This window comes from Grammomys surdaster, unplaced genomic scaffold (assembly GCF_004785775.1).
Source record: "Grammomys surdaster isolate TR1022 unplaced genomic scaffold, NIH_TR_1.0 129, whole genome shotgun sequence".
Taxonomy (NCBI): Eukaryota; Metazoa; Chordata; class Mammalia; order Rodentia; family Muridae; genus Grammomys; species Grammomys surdaster.
Genome location: NW_021604587.1, coordinates 7,262,258 through 7,288,533, shown reverse-complemented (window position 1 = coordinate 7,288,533; position 26,276 = coordinate 7,262,258). Strand labels below are relative to the sequence as shown.

Sequence of the window (26,276 nt, the reverse complement as noted above, 5' to 3'; positions counted from 1 at the left end):
TCTAATAATCCATATAAAATATATTATAATAAAAAACTTGCAAGAAATTTGCACAGATTTTATATTTTTATTATTTTTCTTGAGTTTAACAGAGGCCAGACTCAGATGAAGACCTTGAACAATAAAAGCAGAATTTCAAGTGTCAGAAACTAAGCATATTGGGTTTCCCTGTCATTCATAGTACAATGTGTTCTGAATAGCTCTAACATGAGCCCAAATCTAAAAATGGCTGGCACAAACTATGAATGATGACCTTTTTAAAGGGATGTTAGAACAAATGCTATTAGAATATCATAGTCCACTAATAGTAAATGACAAATGCCATTTCTTAGTAAATCTAATATATCTTAATACATCTAATAAATTTCCTTTCATATATAAACAAACACACAAACAACCCCAAAACCATACTTCTATAATTTTGACAGCTGGTGTCTGTGATTTTGACATTCCTAGTTTCCCCATTGGATTTGAACGATAAATTCATGCATAACTGTGAGATCTGTCTTATAATGCTAACACCCACTTCCACAGTGAACACCCATCAATTGCTTCTGTGTGGAACAGGCTTGCCCCAAATGCAAGGTAGGTGGGGTCATGTAGACTGAACTGGAGTCGCACAACAAACTCAGGCTGCTCCTGTGCCTGCTAGAGCACACAGCTGTTGTGAAAGCACCTAAGGATATTGCCTTAAATATTTTATCATTTTAATCCTACCCACACCTCAGTCATCCTGTTGAATTTGCATAAATTGAATCCATAAATAATGCAACTTCTCGGTACAGAGATTTGCACACATTCTTTCTTTTAGAAGCTATATCAATACAATGTTCTAAGTATTCTGTCCTCAGTTTCAAATAAAAATGCTTCTCAAAATCATAGGTGTAGTAAGACACTTGTAGAGCTGTGTGCACACAGATGCAGTACAGATGTTACATACTTAGGCATTGCACTCTTCTGATTTGACCTATGCATTGAACAGTCACAAAAAGATTCCAATACCAATCCCTTTGATGGAGATGTAGGTTTCTTTTATACAAATACCCCTTTCCCCTCCCCATCTCAAGGAATGTGACTGGTGGTCCCACTAATAGTTTGGTATATGGAAAGTCACATCCCATTTTGTGACTCAAAAAACAAAATCATTCTTGAAAACAGAGGAAATTCATTCTAATAGGAGCCATATGTAAATGAAGGAAATGTCACTTTTAGAAAATGTGTTTATTTAAATGTCTCTTGCAAAGCAAGACAAAGAAGTCACTTCATTCTCTTTTGGTTTCTTTTGCTTTTAAAAAACCTTTGGAAAGAATCTCATAGGTTTAGTTCTAATACAATGCTGTTGGTATCTAATTTCACAATCATCTATAGTGGAGTTGTTAGAAAATGTCTAACTAGGTTTGGGTGAATCTTTGAAGAGAAAACTCCTTGGCTCTGGAAAGTTTCATGTTGAATGATCAGCACCAGAATAACTGGATTTCCTTGCTTGCCCAGGCTAAGACAAACCAGTCTACCTCATTGTTTTCTCTCATCCACTGTACCACCTCTGGTTAGACAGATGATAATTGGACAGACTTTTATTTAATCATTCACAGATCCCCTAATTGTCTATTTAGGAACTGTTCTCATAGAGTTCTTGGCTATGTGGAAAACGCAGTCATAGATCTGTCATGTACCCTGCAGAGGAAGCATGGCAGTACTGCAGCAAGATAAAACTCTGAGAAGCGTAATGTCTGAGAAACAATCTCAAAGTGTATGAAGTTGTATCTCCCTCCAATGACTGACAGTGCTTAGAATCATAAGAAAGGATGTACTATTATTGGAAACCTGAGTCTTTGGAGAAATGTTAAAAGTCAAAGTAGTAATAATTAAACATAAATGTTATCAGAAACCAAAGGAAGAAGAATAGGTATGGTGGAACCTTGGAACCTATCTTCAGGGAAGCTAAATTCTCCTTGGGTCTCAGGGAATGGGAGATATATTCACAGACCAGTAGTTATGGACAGGCTACTCCAAATTCCAGGACATTTATAGAACCTGTAAAACAAACACACAAACAAAATGATCCACATGGTGAGAATTAATGGAATACTTACTACACAAACCTGACACTCCTGAGGATGGTGTCTGAACCTATAATTCCAGCACTTCAAAAGAGAAGCAAAAAGATTCCTATAACTGCAAAGCCAGCCCAGGCAACAGAGACATGACAGATGTGGCTACTGGTCCCCAAACAGTAGCACCTGATGAAGTGTCATTGCTAATATGTCCTTGTTAATAAGAGACAGAGTCCATGGGTCAGCGAATGATTACAGAATTGTTCATATCTGTGCTTGTGGTGGTGACCAAGAGCAGGTGCACAGCCAGGACTACAGTGTGCCCCTCAAAACATGTCAGTACTCCCCTAGTCACTGTGTTCAGGATTGCCCTTCCAGTGGAGACTTACATTCCTTCATTTCTGCCTGCCACATGGGATTTCTAAAGGTTGTTTTCTCCCCGAATCCTAATACAGTACTGTTTCTGCATGTCTCTTTAAAGGCTAAGTTGCTGTCATTTCTCTATGCAAACAAAGGCCTTATTCTCATCTTTCTTGAAAAAGTCATATTGTCTGTCTAGGCTTCTTTTCCCCCTCCGTGGAAGCAATAGAAATGCCATGTCTTTGACTCACTTCCTTCAAGGATATGTTGTTCTCTTTGAGTTGGTTGTAAATTAATGTTAAGTGCTGGGGTTTTGTGGAGAGTTCAGCTTCCCACACTCCCTCCATGACCTAGCTCTATTGGAAATAGCACTATTATAATCTAGGTGCCCCCAGTATTCTATGGAATTTCAAAGATAGAAAGTCACTGACTACAGGATTTCCCTCTGTCCATATCACAATCAGTATGATTTTTATTAGCTCTGAGTGAAGAGCTCAATTTGAAACAGGACACTGTCCCATTAACAAGGTCAGCTTTTGTTGTTTTTGAGAAAGGACAGTCTTAAATACATCTATGGTAAAAGGAGGGAACTAATACAAAATTAGAGATGAGCTTTGCCTCTTACTTTTTTTTTTTAAATATAGAAGGCATTTGGGAACAAAGTGATTTAATAATATCTTATCCTTTGAGCTGAAAATGCCATCAATGAAATCAATGAAGTGTGGAACATGTCTTTAGTATATGATGTCTCAAACATAACAGTGTTCATGTAATCTCATATAAAAATGAAACAACCCACCAGGTGACCTTTGGAAGCTCATGAATATGTGAGATATCTGTGTGTGATCATCAGATGAAAATGCAAATATTGGTTATTAGCTAATTGTTTAATCTTAGTCGTAGGCAGTTGTAGCACCAAGGAGGATAAGTGTGCAAGCCAAAAGCCACTTCTAAGAGTAAAGGAAAATCCAACTCACAGGGCTAAAGCAGTCTGTATAATAAGGTAATATAAGTATTAGTTTATTCTAAACTCATTCAAGAAGATGGTTAACTATAGTCTCTATTGATGTAGAAACTCATCATGCAACTCAAGAAATGTATAAGAATTATCAGAACTATGAAAGCTGGCACAAGGCAAGAACTGACTTATATTGTTACTGAAATCTTCTGCACCTTTGAAAGGAATATTTTATGGACAATTGATTGTTTCTTGAAATACAATGATTAAAAAAAAGAAGTTTGAAAACACGTCTATGAAAACAGTGCCCTATATGGGAAGAAAAAACAGCATTTATTTTGTAAAGCGATCAGGTGGTAATTCAATTTCCTGTTAACTGAACTTGAAGTATTCACTTTCAGGTCGTAGATTGATGTCACTTATCATATAAATTGGTCAATACGATTTACAAATAGTACCTTCAGTGTTTGGTTTTTCTGGTTGTATCTCTAGAAAAGAAAATCAATTTAATTCCATGCACTGGTTTTCTCCTTAAAATTCATGCAATTTGAATATGATTGACAGGGTTTGGTATCATTATGCAGACTGTTAGATGGACCGATTATAGTTATGAATACAAGAGTGGAGTGAATGAAAGCAACATGTAATTGATTCTATACTTGGTCTGACTGTTCATTAACAGTATGAATGGAGCACAGTCACTCCTCAAATGGAAAGTGATGAGACCAACCTATTTGCACTCTCACATTTGTTTTAAAATTCATTATGCTAATATTTTTTCCCACAGAATGTTTTAGCTGCATCTGTTTTGCCAAGCATAAGTCTGATTGAATCTACGTAAATAACTCCACTGCTTTTGGTATTTATTAGATATTCTACTCACACATTTTTCAATTTATACTTTTTGGAAATGATGAGGGACTCATCTGTGTTCTCCCTTAAAGGCCACCTTCTATGCTACTCTCCTTTTTCTATGTAGTTCAGACTAATTTCCCAGGATAAATAGGGATGGGAAAAGCACAGGGCTTCAAAACAAAAGCTGAATTATCAACTGATTGATTTCAGAAAGAGATGAACAGAAAAGGTTCCATTTGTCTTGCCACACTCGAGTCTGATGAGACACAAAAGGGCCTGCCCCCTCATTTTCCGCACCTTTTCAAGCGGCTGCATTTGAAATGTTGATTAAACGTACAAATTACATTTCTGTGCTCTTGGCTTTCTTCAGTGAAATGAGAGCAGTGCTCAAAGGCTGTGTTTCTTTCTGTGAGTGTGGAGGTAGACACTCTGGGGAGGTGGGATCATATGACAGCTCCTAGAGACTTAGGATGCTGAGTCTAAAACCACCATACCTGACCTTTCCTGTGTCCACAAAGTCTTGCCAAATTCTAATACAAAGGAGCCAACAAAATGATACTGAGCCAGACATTTGAATCTAGAAACTACCTTCGTCACACTGCAGTCTCCAAACTAGATTTTGTTTACAATGAGTAAATATACTTGTCTCAGATTCCTGTCTTGTCTGACACTAATTTTTATTGAATCAGCAATTGACTTCTTAAGATTATTGGCCTGAGACCTCTATAGTGGTGATAGAATTAATCATTTCACTCTTTGTTATGGGATCATATTTGTCTTATACCACAGTCTGTAATTGATACATATGTGTATCAAAAACTCAGCTAACAAAGCTAGGTCTGGGTAACTGTACTGTGACTTTTAAATTATGTATACAAATGCTTTGCTATTGCTCTCTCTCAAAAGTAAAGGTCCATATCACTCAATATTAAAAAAAAAGTGCTGCTCCCTCTCCAATGCCAGGGTAGTTGCAACCACCAGAAAAATGTGTTAGTGATGCGGTATGCTTTCTGCTGCTGTGTGCTAAAAGGTACCATTGCACATGCTCATGCTTTTAGAAAGCTGAAATATTATATATGTAAAATGCTGTGTGCTTGCCATGCTGTGAGAAAAGCCAAACATCCATACAGAGAATATGTTTATTATACAGAGAATCAAGGAAGTCATTGGAGAAAATGACAACCCTCTAACCTTTGGATGTTATAGTATTCCACAACTCAGAGAGCAATGGCTGCCTTGATCTGTATTCTAGACTCTAAGCCATGCTTCTAGCTGTTCCGTTTAAAAATTTCTGACCTAAAAAGGATCTGAAATAATAAAGACATGGTTGTTACATTAAACCACTATATTTTGAAGTAACTTCTTGCATATCTGAAGCTGTATAATATAACCAGTCATTGAATGTATACAAGTTGAAGGGTCAGGTGATGAGATTCATGTAAAGCATGTGACACATATACAAATATGCATTATTTCCTTCTATATGGACTGACATTGGAGGAATTTGTGGATATTAGTCTTATCTTGTGATAGTCTGTCTCTCCACATTGATCAATGACTGCAGGCCAGAACTTGAATCTTTAAACATGAAGACCAATTGTTTTCTGTATCACCCTTTTATCTCTAAAAATTCTTCACAGTTTTTTTTTTTCAAATTCTTTGCCTATGGAGACAATTCTGAAATATATTACTATATGACCATGGAAGATTTCCTTATTTTAGCTATATTAAAACTTTAAAGGTAGATGGTAATTATATAAGAGAAAATGCTCATTTTATAGTAATAGAAAGAACATGTTTATTCAAACATGTTAGTTCAAACAGGTTTAGTGTCTTACATGATGATGCTTAAAAATGAGTTTAATGGTAAAGTGAAAATAGTAAGGTTTTGAATTTCCCAAAATATCGAGCAGAGAGCTGCCCTTTTATGTGGCACCTATAACCTATGCTTCCCTGAAAATAATATTCTCATAAATAGAAATAATTGATTACAACAAAATAAAATCAAGATATACCTGGTAGATCTACTGTTTTAAATTTCTTGGTATTTTTTTCCTTAAGAACCTTTTCTTATAATAAAAAAGAAGCTTATTTTTGAAATGTGAACTAGCAATTTTTGTACAGATGGGGTAAACAGGGTCAAGAAATAAACTAATTTTCAAGTAGATGATTCCTCATTTATATAGATAGACAAGTGGGACTGGAGAGATGACTCAGAAGTTAAGAGCACTTTTAGCTCTTCCACAGGACCAGTGTGCAACTCTCAGTAACCACATGGCAGCTAGAAACCATATGTAAAATATAGTCCCCTGATATCTTATTTGTGTACCACACATGTAGACAGAACACCCATACACATATATTTTTTAAATATTAGAAAAAGTAAAGTAAGCATAATAAAATGTCTACTTTTCATAGTCACCTTCATAGATTTGGTTTTCATAACTTTGCAAGCACATAATGTCTCTCATTAATTGCTTGTTATCTTTTCAGTGATACCAGGGTCTATTTCCAAGTACACAATCTCTTCTATGTCTTTGAACATTTTTTGAATTAATAGTTGCATGCTTAACATAATTTCATTCATCCTCTTAGCTATTGCTGTTTGCTATGCATCTTGAATAACTTTTCATATCTTTCCATTTTCTTACTTTTTTTAAAATTTTTTTCGAAACAGGGTTTCTCTGTATAGTCCTGGCTGTCCTGGAACTCACTCTGTAGACCGGCTGGCCTCGAACTCAAAATTCCGCCTGCCTCTGCCTCCCAAGTGCTGGGATTAAAGGCGTGCGCCACCACCGCCTGGCCATTTTCTTATGTATAAAAACATAATTTCTCCTTGTAAAAATGTTCTATTATTGAACTAGTCTTTAGTGTTTTCTAGGCTGTTTTTGTGCTTTGCCTACTTCCTACAATAGTGTCATAAAGGACATATGCAAGTAGTTATGTGCATATGAGAAAGTATATTATCCACAGGAAACAGTCCTACAATTATACCATTATATAGGTTTAAATGATTGTACGATTGTACTGTTGACAGTTGTGGTTAAATCATCTCTCTGTGGACAGTGCTAATTGCATCTCTCTTTATAGACATACTTGTTAAACTTGAGTCATGATTCATGGTTATTTATCTGAACAAAATACTCAAGATTTATACTTCCATTCCTCATAAGCTCACAGAAAAGGACATATGCCTAACATTTACAAAGATTATTACTAAACTCCATGACTGTATTTTGAAGTTGAAATCCCATCACCACCACTTCCGCCTGTTTTGTGCGATGAAGATTCAGGGCCTTCTTATGGGCTTTGAGAATTGACTAGATGGATTTGTAGTATGATAGCATTATCAGGACATAGTGTAAAATGAGAGCAGGGTGCTCATTACATACAGTGAGTGTATTATTGAAAAAAATTATATATATTCCCTTGTCCTTTCTCCTCCCTCTGCTTTTGTGGTTACCAAAGGTAAGCATTCTCTTCCACTACATGCTCTTAACACACATAAGAGATCATTTTTCTGCCTTTACTTTGGTGGAATACAGTAGTGGAAGCATTCCACTGACAAAAGCCTTTGAATCCATCATCCAAGATAGTTGTTTCCTCTTTTAAGCCATTTCTATCAGATATTTGTCACAGCAACAAAAAGATGTGGCCAACACAACTACCTTTAGCTTTGAAGGCTGAACCCAAAGAGGAAAGAGAGTTTCCCAGGTTCACAAAACACATAGTGACAGATTTGGGTCTTCACTTCAGATGTCAAGATTTAAAGGCAAAAGCTCCTTCTACATTTTTGCCTATATGCTAAAGGTTCCTTGGATGCTGGAGGTGATTCTGTAAAGAATAATATGCATCATTTTATAAGTCTTGCCAGTCATGAGGCAATGGATTTAGAAATTCTAATTTTATTATCTGTCCCAATGGATTTGTAATGCAAGCTTAAGATAAAGCATTTTTCATGGATTTTTTCATGTATGTGTACCTGTACCTTGAGAAGATGCTATTCAGTTTGAAAACTACGAACTAATGCAAAGGATCATTAATGTTATAAAAACTTATTTTTTTCTAATTTTTATTTCTTATATATTCAACCAGTGGATCTTAAAATTGGTATTGTTAAAGGCTAGCCTATGATATTTGGGATATTTAAAAGAATCCTTGTAATTAAAAACCTTTGAGCCTTCTAACTATGTTCAAGTATTGTTTTTTTTCTGTTTGTGTTTATTTTAATTTATTGTCCATATATCACTTTGTGCTACATCTGTGTCAATTATAATGTTAAATATTAATGATGTTTACAACACAGAAGAAATGACATCAAAGAGACAGCTGATTTGTTTAAAAAAAAAAGAAGCCAAGTCAGAGACCCATAAAAATGATGACTTATTCGGGGCACTTGATCTCATAGAAGTGGAACTGAAGTTAGATGCAGTCTATTTGACTGTAATTCATATCAGAGAAAATGAAACTCTATGCAGAGTAGTTACTAATAAGTAAAATAAACAATTAAAATAATAGAAGAAAATTCCCTTGAAGTCTCATATCGATCAACCTCCAGCATTGAGAATCTGAGAGGTCATTTTGTTGGTCAATAATAACACTTGATCTTGGACGCTGTAAATTTAATAGAGAGCATAAAATACACAGATCGATATTTTGATATTGGGAAAGCTCATTTATAGGTTGTTTGTTCTCAAACTTGTAAATGAAATGGAAAGCTCCATAAACACATGGGATCACTTTTCAAAAACCCCACTTAACTTATGCAGCCATTGATGACTAAAAGGCTTTTATTTTGTCACGACTACCAGTTCTCACAAGCTCCTCCCCTCACAACCTCCTTCCCTCACAGGCTCCTCCCCATCGTCGTTTCTTCCCACAGTGCCTGTAAGACCTTAATTCCTTAGAATCAAGTAGGCTCAACTTTCATAGCCTCACGTAAGAAGCACTTTTTTCATCTACTCTATTTACAAAGCAGGAAGATCATGACCATGTTCCTTTACATAAGGGTTAATGGAGAAACTCAGCTTCAACTTGTTCCGTAAGAACAGGAGTGCCAAAATGGCCCCACTACTTTCTCAAACGATTAAACAGGATACCTTGGTCTTCTAAGAAGTACCATGCATAACATAAGTTCCAACAGTCAAATGTATTTGGGGAATGACATTCTATAACTGCCTCTCAGAAAGCCACAAGTCATAAGGGGATACTAAGTGCCCAGAGATGACCTATACTAAAGTAACTGGTATAATTTAATATTACCCCATAGAGTTTTAATTTTAGCCCATACACGACCACAACTGCACCCACTGGGGTACTGCTTTATAAAACTTAGTGTTGCTCTTCTCCAACATTCCCACCTTTGAATACATTCAATGATTTGGAATGCCATAGCTGTGTATAAGCAGGTAACCATGGGGATAAAATGTAGCAGGGTCCTAATCCCCTGTAATCTAGAATCCATTTTTTAAAAAGCAGCTAACATAGCATATTTATATGAAAGCTTATTACTTAGGGTACATAGCTCCTATTTTCTGAATATATGTAGTTTGTGTAATTTTATTGCAAAATAATGATATCATTATATACTTTGTGTACAACCTCATTTCACTTTATTCTCCACTTCTATGCTGGACAGTTACCACTACAATGAGAACCAGACCCACCTGTGAAATAGCATCTGCAGCCATTCAGTGCTGTAGTTTTTCTGCCTACTTTGATCATATGACATCATCTTTAATATTGTCTGACAAGAGTTTAAATATTATTTTAGAATTAATCATTGAAATCCATGCTTGGAGGATTATATGATATTATATATCATATAATATTCTCAATAGTTAGTAGGGGACCAGAAAAGCTTTGTTCCCCTTCATAATGGTTTATGAACCTCAATTAAAATTTCACATACAATTTTAACTGTGTCATATTCCTGTTTTTACAAAGCACTCTTATTCTTGTCCTTGTTAAAACTAAGTGGTACTGATTAGCCAAAATAAATAATTTTATTTCATTATAATAGTCTGCTAATACAGACCAAAGTATATCTCTTTGATCAAACTTGATTAGTTCTTTTAACTTACATCAGTGAAATGTCATAATTGTTCAATTAACATATAAAACTAGGAAGCAAATGTTACAAAGTATTTCAAGTAATGTAGATCAAAATTTCATTTCTTCTAATCTTGTTTTAACTTTCAAATGAGGACAATCTTATTCTGTAATACTCCTGAATTTGAAAACTTACAAATGTGGGATCTGGAGCTGTAAATCAAGTGGTAGCATGTATGCCTCGCATGCACAACAAGACTCTGGGTTCAACCCCAGCACTTCCCCAAACAGTTTATGTGTGTGTAAAAATGTGGAAAAATAGCAGAGTGTTTGAGGTTTATGTGCATAAGTAAAAACAGTTAAATTTTGTGTTTTTAAATTCATATGGAGGTTCAAAAGCACAGATTATTCTGAGAGAGTTTAGTATATTACAAATAAGATATGAACCATCGGTAAATGTGTGTACATACTATTATTTCTAGCACTGTTCATGTTTGTGAACACTGAATGACTTAAAACTGTTAGTAGCGGTGTAAGCTTTTGTTGTTTTAGGAGTGGGGTTGTGATAAAACTGTCTTGGTGAGGTTTTCATCAACCTCTTTATATCATATGATATCTTATTTACAAGGAAAGTTGTGTCTAGCCTTGGCTCTTCCTTCCCCTGTCAATTAACACACCCCTTTTGCAGGCAATTATTTGTTGCTTTATGTCCCACCAAGGATTTGTCTTGTGCCAGGGTGCCAATTATGCACAAGGTATATGATAATCTGTCACACTTGGACCTAACCAAGATCAATAGAATCATTCAATGGTAGTGGAATTCTTTTCTCTGTTGTCACACATTCCTGGGAAAATGGCCTGCTTTGAGAACTGTGGTCCCTGGAATCTTTCACAAGGAAGCATTTATGTCATCTATATTTCTTAGCTTGCCTGTCTCCAGGCCCCAACACTAATATCTAAAATAAATAATGTGCCAATTGTGTGAAAAGCAAATAGTGCTTCTCTTACCCTATTCTCCTTTCCTTTGCTTTTGCAGATGTCATCCATACTGTAGGGCCAATAGCCAGAGGCCACATTAATGGTTCCCACAAGGAAGACCTTGCAAATTGCTATCAATCATCCTTGAAGCTGGTGAAAGAAAATAACCTCCGATCAGTTGTAAGTACTTCAGAGTTCTTTATTTTGGATTCCTCTAAGCCTCTATGCAAAGAAAAAGGCAAGTGCTGAGCTTAACATAATGCTGGACATTTCTTTCACATTGACAGTGTGTGCACAAGTAAGCTCTCACTTTAACCTTTGCCTGGGTGAGTGTAGGTGCCAGCATCTACATCCGGATGCCCATGTCTACAAATGCATCTTCAGCTTCAGTTCCCATTCAGAAGCTTACTCTGTATGTTTTTCCTGACTTTATAAAATCTCAATTATACCAGGAATGTAACAACCTGAGCATTTACATTGTAAATACCCAACAGTAAGTCAATTTGCTCTAGAGTAAGTTAATTTGCCTAGGATCTGAGGTTTTTTTTAAATCCACAGAGATTATAACTTTACTGAAGGTATAGGGTCGGCAAAAAGTTAAATTTTTTTTGAGTCCTCAGCAGGCTGACTAGAACTCAGCATTGCTTGCAGATTCCCATGAGTGGAGTGAGGTTTTCAAGGGGAACATTAAACTTTACCGGCGTTATCGCTATACAGGTTATTGCTATACTTGTTACCATGGATGTAATTACAAAGAACTGTTCAGTGTACCATGGCAAGTTCGCTTGAAATAACGAAGTATTTTACAAGCCAATTTTACCTTATAATACCTTATAATGTTTGCATATTATAATACCTTATAATGTATACATATATTAACATATATGTATATAATTTGTTCAATCTATTGATTTAAAAAAATCTCTGTTTGCAAATTAATAAGTACCTAAAACTCCACAATTGTGTGTGTGTGTGTGCGCGTGTGTGTGTGTGATATGCATACAGGTATCTCCATCCATGAGTATGCTGTAGTGGCCATAGGTCAACACTAGGATGTCTTCCTCTTATTTTAAGAGAGAAGGCCTCTTACTTAGATTGGCTATACTGGTTGACAAGAGAGTCCCTGGGATCCTCCCCAGTACCAGGGTTATAGTCTGTTCCAGTTGCCCCAGGAACAGGAAGTCATGCTATATAAAGCAGTCTGCTTTCTTATTTCAAATTTCAATAAAGACAGTCCCCCCATAGACATGCTCATGGTCCAATTTGATCTTAAAAATCCCTCAATTGAGACTCCCATCTTAGGTAACTCCAGGTTATGTCAAGTTCACAGTTGAAGTTATCTGGGACACAGACCCAGATCTACAATCAGCTTTGTAATGAATGGTTGCTAGGGATCTTAACTCAGGTCTTCATGCTTTTGCAACACTTTACCCATTGTGCTGTTCTTAATGCTCCAAGATGCTATTCTTTGAAGACAAAGATGAAATTCGAAGAGAGTGGATTAAAGTATGAAGCGAGTGGTAACTTTGGTCTCTTAAGGAAAATCAAAGCAAATATATATTTAGGAATAATAAAATATGCCAATATGACTAGTTGATTTTATAAGCAAGGGGCTAAAGTGCCTATACAGTGGGTATCCATATAAGTTCTCACCTTGGAATATATATATTTTAATATCTGAAAAGAAGGTGCTAGTAAATTTATAGGTATTGCTAATGATAATGTTTTCAAAAGGAAACAATGACAAGACATCTATTTCAACTATTCAGAAGCACCATTCATCATTTTAACAGAGGAAATAAATGTTCCTTAGGTATGATCTCCTTAAATTAATATGTACAAGAAAAGGACTAAGAATTTCAAACTAAGGAATGTTCAGACATGTTCTGGTCATCTTGAAGTTATAATTAAGTCTACCTTCGTATTTTTGATGATGACTTTGAAGTTCTAAACACCTGACTTGAATAAAATTAGCAGACAATACTGAACCAAATGAATACAAATATTGGTAAATAAAAATGAAGAGAGAAAATATCCGTTGAATCTGAAGTGAAATGCTCAACTTAATTAGCCTTGTTCTTGGGTATTTAACTGGAAATGCTATCAAGTTTTGTTCCTTATCTTTTAATGTAGTCTGCTATGCTTACTCTCTATCCTTTGATCCCTCCTTCCCTTCTTTCCTTTGTCTTTCCATATCTCCTGGAAAGAGATAATGGGGCTGTTTACTTTATATGGTGGATTGTGTTCTTGACCTCCACTAAATAAATCCTTATACTGATGTCACCAAATTGTGATTATTTGCAGAGAAATGGAAGATTTGTAAGTAGGTAAATATGGCAGGTTTTATGCTTTATAATACTGAACATAGTAGATTTATCACAATATATGAGTCTATATTGGTGTTAAAAGTAGCATTGTTATTAAGGTAGGCATTAAACTCAACTTGATCATATTTATTTACTGGAGAAGTCACTAATTGATCCCTGAAGCAGCTCCATGAGTTTTACAGGGATGAGATAACAGTAGCAACCCAATGGTTCCTTATATCTGGAAACAAGCTACGGAATTGTGACATCATCTGTCTGTGGCTATATACTCTTGAAATTTGCAGATATTTGGTCTTAATATTTTGACGTCAAATGACTTTATTTGGGCACAATAAAATAGATAGTGATAAAATTACTGAGCAGCTAAGACTGAGGAAGGAAAACTTTGAGAGAACTTAAAGGTATTGTTCTAACAGAGTATTATAAGTAGTGAAAATAAGTTTAGCTAGGTTGTAGTTGTTTGAAATAGTGACAATCATTAAACGAAACAGAGAGTAATGTTACAACACCAAATAGGCATTTAGAAATCAGGTGATTTAGGGAATTGGCTATATTATGGATAAAGTATTCACTATAAAAATGTATAATTTGTGGGAAATTCTTATTCTTTCTTCTTCTCTATACATCCTTTAAGATGGATTTTTCTAACTGTATACCTTATGTGTGCTTAACATAGTAAAAGTAAAACATAGTAATATAATGTAGTAAATATGATGTAGTATTTTCTGTCTGTGAATGTTTGTCTAATATAGCCTCATCAATACTGTGGATTAGTTAAATTTAGGCTTGTAATAATTATTTCCTGATCTTATGATGATGAATGCAAATGAAGAAGTAAGGTAGTTCGTGAATCTTACACCTAATTTCTCCAATATCTAATTCTTCCAACCTAAGTTCAAATATAATTTTGTAGTATTTCTCAAAGATTTGGACTTGCCTTGGGTAAAATTGAAATATGTGAAAATTGATTTGTTAACAAATTTGAGGGCAATGATTCTAATATAGATAAAGGCCAATGAAGAGGATAATTAGAAGTTAAAATAATAAAACATTCGAAGCAGGCATAGTGAGTAAAGAGAACCACAAAGGGTTCACGTTTTTGTTTCATTTTTCTGTAAAACTTTGAGAACGGAGAGGCAAATAAAAGAAAATTATAGGTCCTGAAATAACATGAGAATTGTAGAACCAAGCTAGTAGAGTCCAGCACCTGAATTGCTTTGAATTTTGAATCAGTACAGTGTCCTTTTGACTCTGCACTGCTTAAATCATACATGTATAGGTTTCTATCAACCTAAATAACCTCAGTGGCTTCATTCCTTCTTAGACAGAATTGACAGACATGATTTCATTTTGGTGCTAACAGCTTTCACAGTGTGTTGGTATCTTGGTGAAACTTCAGGTGTGAGTGGGGTGAGTATTGGTGGCGAAGGAAAGGAGGAAGAATTTAATTTGGGTAAGGGCTGGTAAATAAAAAGACAGTTGTATCTGCTGTCTCTAAATCATGTTGCCTTAGTTGATCTTTTTTTTTGAGAATACTCATAATTTTTGGATTTTCCAAGTCTTTCTTGGCCACTATTTTACTATCTCCTGAAATCTTCTGTAGCAAACTCTTACTACCAGATTCATTTTTAGGAGTCTAAGCTTTGTTATGCTAAAATATCTCTAAGGGTTCTCCTCTAAGCATCAACTAAAAGGAAAAAAAATTATTTATCACTGAATTATTGCCTCACAAAAAATTCTTCTGATGATTCAATGTTATGCACACAGTTTATATTTGCTGCGTGAAATAAAAAAAAATATGGATGCTCTGTTGGAGAGTTGATGGTAATCAAAATGGAAGCCAGATTTTACTTGGACTAAGGTTATTTTCTTAGCAAGTATAGTTAATAATTAATACACAGTTTATGTGGTAATGGACAGACTACAGAATTGGTGTTTACTCTAATGGTGTATATTACTATAATTTTCATGAATGTTTTCTAGATAATGTATTAGGTGGCAAAAGTATGATATATTTTTACTATTAAAAGCCACCTAGTGCCGATAGAGATCTCTTAAAACTAGATAATGTTCTTGGCATGACTCATAGATCCTGAGAAGCAACAGCTTTTAATGAGAAAGAAGGCAGCTCTGTTCCTTCAGTGCTACCGCTAGGCATGGCAGTAATAAGTGATTTTGGAATTCTGCATGGGTCTCATTCTGGTGTAGGTTTTCATTTTAAGGCGTAGTCAAGTGAATCTTATTTTCTTAGACAAGTTCCCTTCTGAGAGGGTTGCCATGGCAATGAGTTCTCAGCCAGAAATTCTTAAATGTTGGTTTTATTTCATTATCTGAGTTTCTATTACAGGCCACATCAATCAATGCAGTCCTCTCTTGAAGAAGACTTTCACAATATTAAGGAGTTGGCCCTTTAATTCCTTACCTCTCTTCCTCAGCTTAACTTGATGTCGCCATTTCCCAGGCAGCCCTTCATCTCAAAGAACCCATTTTGTAGAGTCACATGTTTGATCTTTCTTCTCACTTTCTTTGAGGCAGCATCTCGGCTTGTTTCTCCACTGTCTTCCTTTATAAAGAATGATGCAGTCTCACATCCTTCCTAGTCGGGTTTCTCCCTGCAGTGGGACTAATGACACTATTAATAAATAACAAGAACAAAATCATTTTTCCATTTGAGCTTCACTCTATGGTTTACACTAGTGTGCTGCTGTATATCATCTCATTTGTACCTCTACTTCTCTAGCTAGCTGCCTGAGTCTCTCATTGGTTTGGCCAAAGTGGAGAAATAAGACTGAATGAAGACTCTGTCTTTCCTAATCATTCCCTATTACAGGATTTCTTCATCTGGTGTAAAATAAAAACAGTTTGTGATAATACACTCACTGGGTTATTATTATTATTTGGAAGGCAAGTGTCTGAGCATAGGCAGTGGGGTGAGAAAGAGGAAAACATGCAATAACATAAGTATATATATTATAGGAATATACTTACATTATCCCTAAAAACAGACAGTGATATGCCCAATCCCATATGTTCATATACTTCACAACTTTTCTTCTGGTGGTGATACATAAATGATTACTTGTATTATTGGGAAGTAATTGGTCACTTAGTGATAAAATATAGAGTAGTATATTAGTTAATATTCCTGAACTCTGACTTCATGCCAGGCTTTTCATTTCAATCAGCCCTTAAACCAGTCTTGAATTATAAAGTGTAGAGGTTTTTGGGGGCAGAGTGAATGGTGGGAACATAGTACCCACATATGAAATTCTCAGAAAATAATTAAGAAAAAGAAAATGTTGTTTTTTCAAATTTATATGTGAATTGGAAGAATAAGAAAATTCCCCCAGCATCTTTACTCAACGACAAAAGATCAGGTAGAGTGGAAGCTGTAGCTGTTTCCATCCTGAGGCGTAGCCGCTGTGCTCTTCATGCTGACCTGGCTGGTTTTGTTTGTGTATTGTTGTTGCTTGTTGTATTTATTTTGTTTTGTTTTTTTTCTTATTTTCAAAAATGACCATGAGTCTGATTAGAGTAGTACTGCTTTATACCATGTAATTTGTGGTACTAGTTCTTGACCATGACAACAACTAGAAAGTGTCACTAGTGTTTGTGGGCTGAATTACGGGTATGATATGTGGACTGGCCCTGACTCCACACAATGACTTAATGTTTTGCTGACAGTTGTCTGGACTAGTTACTCTACATGTTGCTCCAACAAAACAAAAGAAAAACAAAGATCCCTGACATTTGATAAGGTTTGGAAGGAAGAGTCAGTTGGGCTGCTAGTTTGAGAGTAGGGTTCACTGTGATAGAAAGATCATGGCATCGTGATACTTAGGTAGCTTGCCATATTCAGTCCCAGACCTGAGCCCATGCAATGATTATAGTCATACTTAGAGAGTTCTTCTCTAAATGTTCACCTCAGTTAATCTAATATAGAAAATGTCTCATCTACATGCCCAGAGATTTGTCTCCATGCTATTTCTAAGTCTTGTCAAATTGACAATCAAAATTGACTATCTTATCATGTAGTTAAAAATATAAACAGCAAGATACATTGAATCAAAGGTCCCCCTTTAATCCCCAATATGTAGTGATTTACAATGGAAATTAAGGAGTGGGGCTTAACCATAGGTTTCTTAGATTTTCACAATTGAAAAATAAATCATCTTCCTAATGTGCAGGCCATCTGCGCCAGTCCTGAGCAGTGTGATGCACCTATTGGAGTCTAGTTTTGTAGATGTTTCTCAGGGTGATTCTGTTGAAGGAAGCAAACTCTTGACTGCATTCTTCCATGTTTTATTGTAGCCATATGTGAATCCTTAGTATGCAGAAGACATTACTTATAATATTCATTTCCTTTAATATCTCTTTTGCATTATGTTTATAATTTAGAGTACTCCTCAATTGTATGCTGTGTTAGTTTGAATTTTTTCTGGAAATCAATTCTAAGGCAACAGTTTGTGTGGGCAATTTCTTGTGGAGGCCTTAACAAGATTGGCTAATGGAGGAGGAACAAAGCAAGAGAGGGAAGGAACGGCAGCCAATAGGAACAGGCAGTATTATCATGCAGCTGTTCTAGACAACTGAGGTTCGGTGTTGCTGCAGCTGGCATGCACTGGACAAATGAGTCCAGGGCATATATGCTGGCATGTTGACCCCTTCGGCCTCATGCATAGTAGTTTTAATATTATAATTATAATAATTTCAGTATAACAAATGAGATTCCAAAAATGTTTTTTATAATAAGTAAGAGGCGGTTCTAGTAAAATTCTGAACCATCAGTTTTTGTTAAGCTCTGCTGTGGATAGAGCAATGTGGTATTTAATATACTAAACCTAAAAGATGGTTACGCAAAGATTTTTGTTCTTGAGATAGGACATCTAATTCTATTCCTCTTCAGTTGAAGCATAGTGTAATATAGATGAAAGAAAGATATTAGTCAATGTATATATAACCTATAGAATACATGATCTTGCAGATATGCTTATGATATATAGTGGCAAAGAAATAGTACTACAATACTATGTCAGTCCGCTTGATTTTGTTTTAATATCTCTACACAAAACATTGCTTCATAATTAAAAGTGCAAAAGAGTAAGCCAGCCAAGTTTGGATCTTGGTCTTTCTTTAACTAGAAGGCAATATTGGAGATAATTTAATTGATGAGTAGAGTTTCTAGTTTTCATGTTGCTACAGTAAATACCAAGACTCAATGCAATGTAGAGGAGAAAAGGGTTTATTTGATTTATATTCCATGTCATAACCTATCACTGAGGGAAGTCAGGATAGGAGCTAAAAGCAGAAATTATAAAGGAGTACTCCTCAGTGTCTAATGCTTGGCTAGCTTTCTATGTAGCCCAAGCTCACCTGCCTAGAGATTATGTCACCCACAGTGGGGTGGGTCTTCCCACATCAATCATCAGTCAAGACAATCTCCCACAATCATGTCAACAGGCCAATCCAATCTTGACAGCTTGTCAGTTCCCTCTTCCCTGGTGACTTGAAATTCTGTTAGATTGACAGTAAATCCTGGACAGGCCAGTAGGTTATCTATATTTCATTATTAAAGGAATTCTTCTATCTTATAACTTCTCTTCATCTTTTGTCTTATATTGACTTATATTTCAACACTCTGTACATTGTCTTACATTTCAATACAGTTCACAATGAATTATGATCACCTCTTTATGTGTTAGTATCCTGAAATTCTGTTTCATCTCACCTATAGTTGAAAAGTTTTTTAGTCAATTGTATGTTCTGAGGTATTTATTTATGAGCAAACACCAATAAAACAGTAGTTAAAATAATTTTTAAAAAAGCACAAAAAGTCTCAATTTGATTGAATTTGTCACCTTATTGTTTTTAGTTCTTTATCAAAGCAGAGAACATTCATAGGAAAATCACTTGTGGTTTCTACAACAGTGTCTTCCAGACAAAATATTGGCCCAGCATGCTGTCAAAGAGAGGATATTTCTGGGAAATTTGTAGAGACACAGTAAACAGGTTTGCAATGCAAGCTTTTATTCTGAGGGCTTTATTTTCTCTGACTCAAACAGCAGTTATTAGATCACTGTATCACAAGAAAATAGTCAACTCGAAACATGAACTGCAGAGTCCCAAGCCTGCCATTACATTTGAACAACTGAGCCATTCTGGCATACATCTTGAGGGTTAATAGTTTAGAGCAAAAGCAATGGCTTTAAATTGTGCATGTTTTCCTCACAAATGTTTGGATTTATATGAGGAGGAGAGCAATTTCAACGTGTGGATTTTAAGACATTTGTAAACTATTGAACTGGGGGACCAAGGAAGCAAAACAAATAAAACCAATAAAAAATTTAAAATAAAAGTAATTCTTTCTCTGACAAGAGAGTATTCTCTCCACTGCCCTCTCTCTCTCTCTCTCTCTGCTCTCTCTCTCAGCTCATTTATATACGTTTCAGTGGTGTTACAAAACAAAAAAGAGATTCATTTTATAATGGGTAATGTGTTATAGAGTGGTTTCAAACACAACTTGGCTTTCTTTGTCTTATATCTAGATAAATACACATAACTTTGAGATGTATAAAATGTAAAACTCTTGCTACTCTTGGTGTCTCATGGAAGTGGTGTAGTATCATATTTATAATTATGGATTAACTTCATTTTAACCCAAACAGGCAGAATGTTCTAATGCCATCTCACCATCTCTTGTGAGCCAATATACTAGGATTTCCTTTCTCCAAATATACTACCAGGCTAATCATCTGAGATGCTGTATGACATAAAGACTTGGGAATAAATTAAGAAGCAGTACTCAAAAATTTTATTGAATCTAAGTAGGAATAGGCAGACGAAAGAAAGGCCTTGCTTGGCATGACAAAAAAGACACAGAACTGAGGTCACAAGCTGTAGATCTCACTTAGGAATGTGTATAATCTTAAAGTAAGAAGCTTACCTTAGTCAAGTTCCATGTGTACAATAGCTGATAGCTGAGGATTGCCTGTTGACAGCCTTCTTGGCAGCTAGAGAAATGAGTCCTTTAATGTAGGGTCTGAACAGTGCATAACAACATCAACCACACCAGACTGGGGCACAAATAGGTTTCTTGAACAGAACCCAGCATATGTAAACGTTCAAGGGTTGTCTCTTGGACAATATTTTAAAAAAATGAATGGTCCTAGAAAACTATATAGCAAGGCAGATTCTTTGCTTCTTTTAAGAAAATCAGTGACAAGGATTAGCAGGCTGAAGATGACTACTTTTTTTTTTCCTGTTAGCACTGAGCTTTTTATGAGGGAAACAAAGCAAAGGAGGAAGTCTTGCTCGGAGAGCTATACTCAAAAGTGTATTTTTGGTCCCCTGCTTTGTTTTGTTGTCCTGCTTATTTGCCAGAAAAAAAGGTGCAGGAATGCACCCAATATTATAGATGTATCTTAAATTATGTATTACAAGCAGTTGAGCCAAGAGTTTTACAAGCTTACTTTTGAAACATAACCTATATTAAACTATAAAAGTTACAGTTTAATAATTTACATTAAAAACAACATATAACTTCTTACCTTGCTTGTCCTCAGTTTTCTGTTCTCTTTATTGCAATTTGTATATTGTACCTGCATTGTGGGATTACTATACAGTGACATGCTTCTGGACATCTCTTCTCAATTCTATTTACAGTGTCATATAAGCTGCAAGAAATGTGCCATAGTGATAACCTTAGTCTTACAGAAATCAGTGAGCGATGCAATTTGTGGATTGATTTATTATTCTAGTTATGATCTAGACACAAAAGTATGCAAATATTCTAATGAAACAGGTTACATTTAAAGTTGTGTCATTTTTATAGGCAAAGTGTTAAAACTATCAGAAGGAACTAAATTGCCCCCTAGTATCTGAAAACTACTATTGTGTTCAGCGAAGCAGAGGTTTAGTCAGTGACAAATGAGTAAAGTTATGAGATATGCATTTTTACTCTTGTTTGGTCCTATTCATTAATTCAAATAAAAAACAGCCACAATCATCATTATTAGAACACTACTCATTTTTCATTTGCAACATCAATATGTTCATATGTGTATAACATGGGTATATACATGTATATTTATGGGATCAGAAGCCCTTCTCTCTATTCTTTTAAAGTATATCCAGTATTCCCAGCTATGGAAAGCAGGTTTTGTGCATATAATCTTTAGGGACACTAAATATAGCTGAGGCAAATCAACCTGTAAGCAGTGCTGGATAAGATAGGGAAAGTTATGAAACGAGGCACAATCACATTCTCGTTTCTAACAATGGCACCTTTCTCTTTAACCTGAAGTATCAAAAAGTAATCTGCTTCACACAGACCCAGAACAAATGATGATGAGTGTTTCTCTTTTGCTGGCACCTACTTCTGTGCCCATCCATTCAAAAAGCACCAATGATGACAGGATAGAATAGTGTTCAGCTTTCAGCATGACCACTCAACATTCATAGGAATGACATTAACTGCTTGTATATTGACTATGCCATTTAAAGGCGTGTGAGCCCATGTACCTAATAGTCTAATTTACAGGAGCCTAACAGCAAATTGTAAAATGCACACAAATGCATGAGCTAAAAATGGAACTTAGTGCCCAATTGGCAAGAACGAAGAAGAAATGGCACTTCATGGAGGTAGTGTAAATGCACTAACAGCCTGTGATTATGCCTTTTCAGGAAGAGGAACTGTTTTGTGAACTCTCTACCTCCAATTTCATGAAAACTTGCTTATTTAGTGAACTCCATTTATTACCACTGCAATCATGTATATTCATGGAGACTTACAGGTCATAATCCGAGCCAAGTTCTCCTCCAGTGCCACAGAGCATGCCCTGCCTCTTTTCTCTTAGTTTTTACTGATTTGCTGCCCATTGATTACCTTGTTCGTGGTACTGATTTTGAAAAGAAGGAAAACCAGGCAATAAAAAGTTAGTTATGCTATAGCTCATCTAAAGGTGACAACTTAGGAAAGAGCGACAACTTTATGTGTAAGGGTTTTCTATTAGGAATAAAGAAGACTCTCAATGGCCTCACTTGAGTCTGTAGACACAAGGCATTAATTGGTTTACTTGCTTCCCCATCCCCACCTCCAGCTGCTTTGTCTGCCAAGGAAGTAAGTAGAGCCTATATATTCCCTTCAACCTGTGTGAGCATCACTAGAGAACTACATAGTACATAGTGTTCCAAGAGAAGAGATTTTTCACCACTTTTATCTTCTTAAAGCCTTAACCCGCTAAATCTTATATTACCTTGGGCATTGAGGATTTTACTTAATCAAGTCTCCTATACCTTAAACCTGACAAGTGATTACAATTTCCTTTAATTTTGATATAAACAGTAAAGGCATACTATGCAAACATTTCTTCATCTGCATTTTTAAAATCCTCATTTGTCAGGGGAAAAGTGCAAATGAACAAACATACATTTTCCAAATTTCTAATTATTCTGCTGGTTTGCTTGCACACATTTGAATACCATAAATATTTATCCTGTTTTAAATTTCAGCTCTGTAGATCTCTCCATAATAATGCATGCCTGTGACATCATCCTCAAAACATAATCACTTAGCCTTGCTGTAAGTCATTCAAGGATGCATTCTGACCCTTCCCCATGACAGTGATCATATGAGACTCAAAGGAGGAAGATCTGAAGCGAACAGTTTCAGATTTATTTCATGCCTCCATTTATTTTCCCCATTATGCTATTTTGATTCAAATGAAGGAGGAAGGTTTTCTCAAAATTCTATCTCAGTGGCCTTCTCATGGGGTTAATGGTTGATTTCTTCCAGATTATAAATCTTTTTACCATGTAAGATTTCTGACATCTTGCATCAATTCTTTTCTATTGCTTTAAATAAAAATATATTCAGTCTATTTCCTGTGACAAGCACAAGGATGCTATTAGAGCATTCCAAATGCACTGACATTGTTTCTGTTAGAAAAAAGAAACTAACTAATTTTGGGGTCCAGACACCAGTGATTTTTTGTTCTATTCATATAACCTAGTGTGATAGCAATTCCAATGTTGACAAATTTGGCTTAAATTGTATTCAAATGATGCCAAGTTTCAAGTAAGTATTTTTCTATGGACCTATACTATGCACACGTTTAAAGATGCAGCATTGTGTTTTGGAACATATTACAAAACTGCTTGAAGAAGTGGGTTTATTACTTGTAGACAAAGCCTGTTTTAAAATATCCCAGATTTGATGACTGGAAGAGAGGTTGTTCAGTTTTCATGAGCTACATGCTAGAATTATGCTACATGTATCAGACAAAAGGCAACAAACAAATATGACTTTGGTAGTGGTTGTCTTTGCTCGGTGTCAAAGCTGTCCCTGTTAGTTCAGTTCAAACTCTTTGGGGACTTCTCTGTAGGACATTGGTGTTCTCTTGATAAACACAATGGGGAGAGTGACACAGATGTGAGTGTCTGTGTGTGTGTGTCTGTGTATGTGTGTGTGTGTGTGTTAAGTCTTCATTTTTCCTTTCCTGGAATGATTGTACCCTTTTGTTATTTTTGTTTTATATTTGGTTGGTTGGTTGTTTTGGGTTGGTTTCAGCTTTTCAAGACAGGGTTTCTCTGTGAAGCTCTGGCTGTCCTGTAATTTGCTCTGCAGACCAGGCTGGCCTCAAATTCAGACATCCATTTGCCTCTACTTTCTGAGCCCTGGGATCAAAGGTGTGTGTCACCACTGCCCAGCTACACCCAAGTTTTTAGAGTATTATTCCATGCCTTCCTATAACATAGTGCTCTAGCAGTGGTTCTCAACCTTCCTAATGCTGTGACACTTTAATACAGTTCCTCACATTGTTGTGACCCCCAACCATGAAATTACTTCAATGCTACTTCATGACTGTAATTTTGCTACTGTTGTGACTTACAATGTAAAAATCTACTATGCAGGATATATCCTGCATAGTGTATATATATACTATGATATATATATCACCTATGGGCATCACAACCCATAGGTTGAGAACTACTGCTCTGAAGCATTATGGAAAAGGAACATATCCAAAGAAATACTAGCATCTGAGTACTCACTGTCTTGATTAAACACTGTGTAGAACCATTTCCCTTTGTCTTTGAAACAAGTCTAACAATGTCGTCTCTTAAACCAATGAATAACAAGTGATGGGGGAAATGTGGAAAACTTTGAGCACTTAGATATTGTATGGAACCTGCAAAATGGTCAGAAACTCTTCGAAACAGTCTGGGAGCACCTCAAAAAGTTTAGTTTAACCAGTCATCAATGTTCCTCCTAGGTATATATGCAAGTGAATTAAAAATATATACAAGCATAGTGTTGTACTAGGGCTGTAGATGCAGTGTTAATTCCGTTTACCATAATATGTGTGAGGCCCTAGATTCAATATTCAGTACTGGAAGACAAGCAAACAAGAGCTTATATACTAATCTTCAGAGTAGCATTATTTAAAATGGTCCTAGAGTGCTATATATTGAACAAATACCTGAAATGCTTGTGAGAGGATGAGTAGACAAAACTATTGTGTCCACCTCTGCAATAGAATAACATACACACACAAATACACGCGTGCGTGCACACACACACACACACACACATACAGTTATTCAAGAGATAGGTGTAATTGACCTATCCATGGATAACAGTTTAGCATAGTGGCTTCCAGTGCCTTGGGGAAGGACATATGAGAAAGTAGGTTAGGAACTATAAAGGAGCCTTTTTTTTTTTTGAGCTGATGAAAATGATATACAATTAGTAGAATGGTTGTGTAATTCTAAATATACTCAACCCACTGATTTATATACATTAAATTGGTAAATATTATGGGATTCACACCCCCCCGACCTTTAATTGTAAGCCTGTTTTTCTCAGTCAATCCATCTTCATGGGTGGTATCACATAGACTTTACAAAGAGTTTCTGTGTAGTCATGTCCAGTCATTATTTGGTTTGTATGTTGTTGTGTACACAGGATTGAGTTAACTATTACAAAGAAAGTTTTCGCCAAATGTTGCTATGCTTAAATATGCCTAAGGTAAACTACTTGAGGACAGACTTCCAAAGTTTAAAACAACACAAGCTACTTAGCTGTGTTGAACTGAACTACCTTCTTGCCTCCCATGGATAATTTCTCTGCTGGCCATGGAGGTTGTAGAGAACCAGATTTCATTACAATTTATTACAAAGTGCTTAGGTCATTTGCATATGGCACCTCCTATAAAGGAGTCTGCTTTGTATCACTTACCTTTATTCCCTCCCACTTTGGGTTTCAGTGTCTGTCTACCAGCTTTGCTCTTTTTTACTTGGGGAAGAGTCTCATATATATATATTAGTATGTATATTTGAATATTTCTTTTTTCAGGAATTCTTTGAGGTTAGGGTCAAGGTATGTCTTGCCACTCACTGAATCTCTGACTGAGCATGTTACCCAACACATTACTAGTGCTTGATAAATACTTCTGAAAGCAATAATTAGATAAAGTTTTAGCCTTTGAAAACTTCATGTGTTATAGTTAAGACCCAACAATCATTCTGAAATATAATCTCCCCAGAGAGGGTAGTCAGACTGTCTGTATCATCAGACTAGAAGGCATGTTGATGAGGAAATATTTGACAATTTGGGTTGAAAGAAAATTGGGAACTATTTAAAGTTTCTAATCAAAGGGGGTTAAGGGTCAGAGGACCTAAATTGGATTGAAT

At 35.7% G+C, this 26,276-nt stretch overlaps 1 protein-coding gene across 1 annotated transcript in view; it reads left to right on the top strand.

Moving 5' to 3' along the window:
• Positions 1-26,276, top strand: part of Macrod2 (mono-ADP ribosylhydrolase 2) — a 1,849,434-nt gene that overhangs the window by 1,040,003 nt on the left and 783,155 nt on the right. The window contains exon 6 of the mRNA XM_028755287.1: positions 11,315-11,436. Coding sequence (XP_028611120.1) covers positions 11,315-11,436 — 122 coding nt within the window. The remainder of the gene's footprint in view (positions 1-11,314; positions 11,437-26,276) is intronic.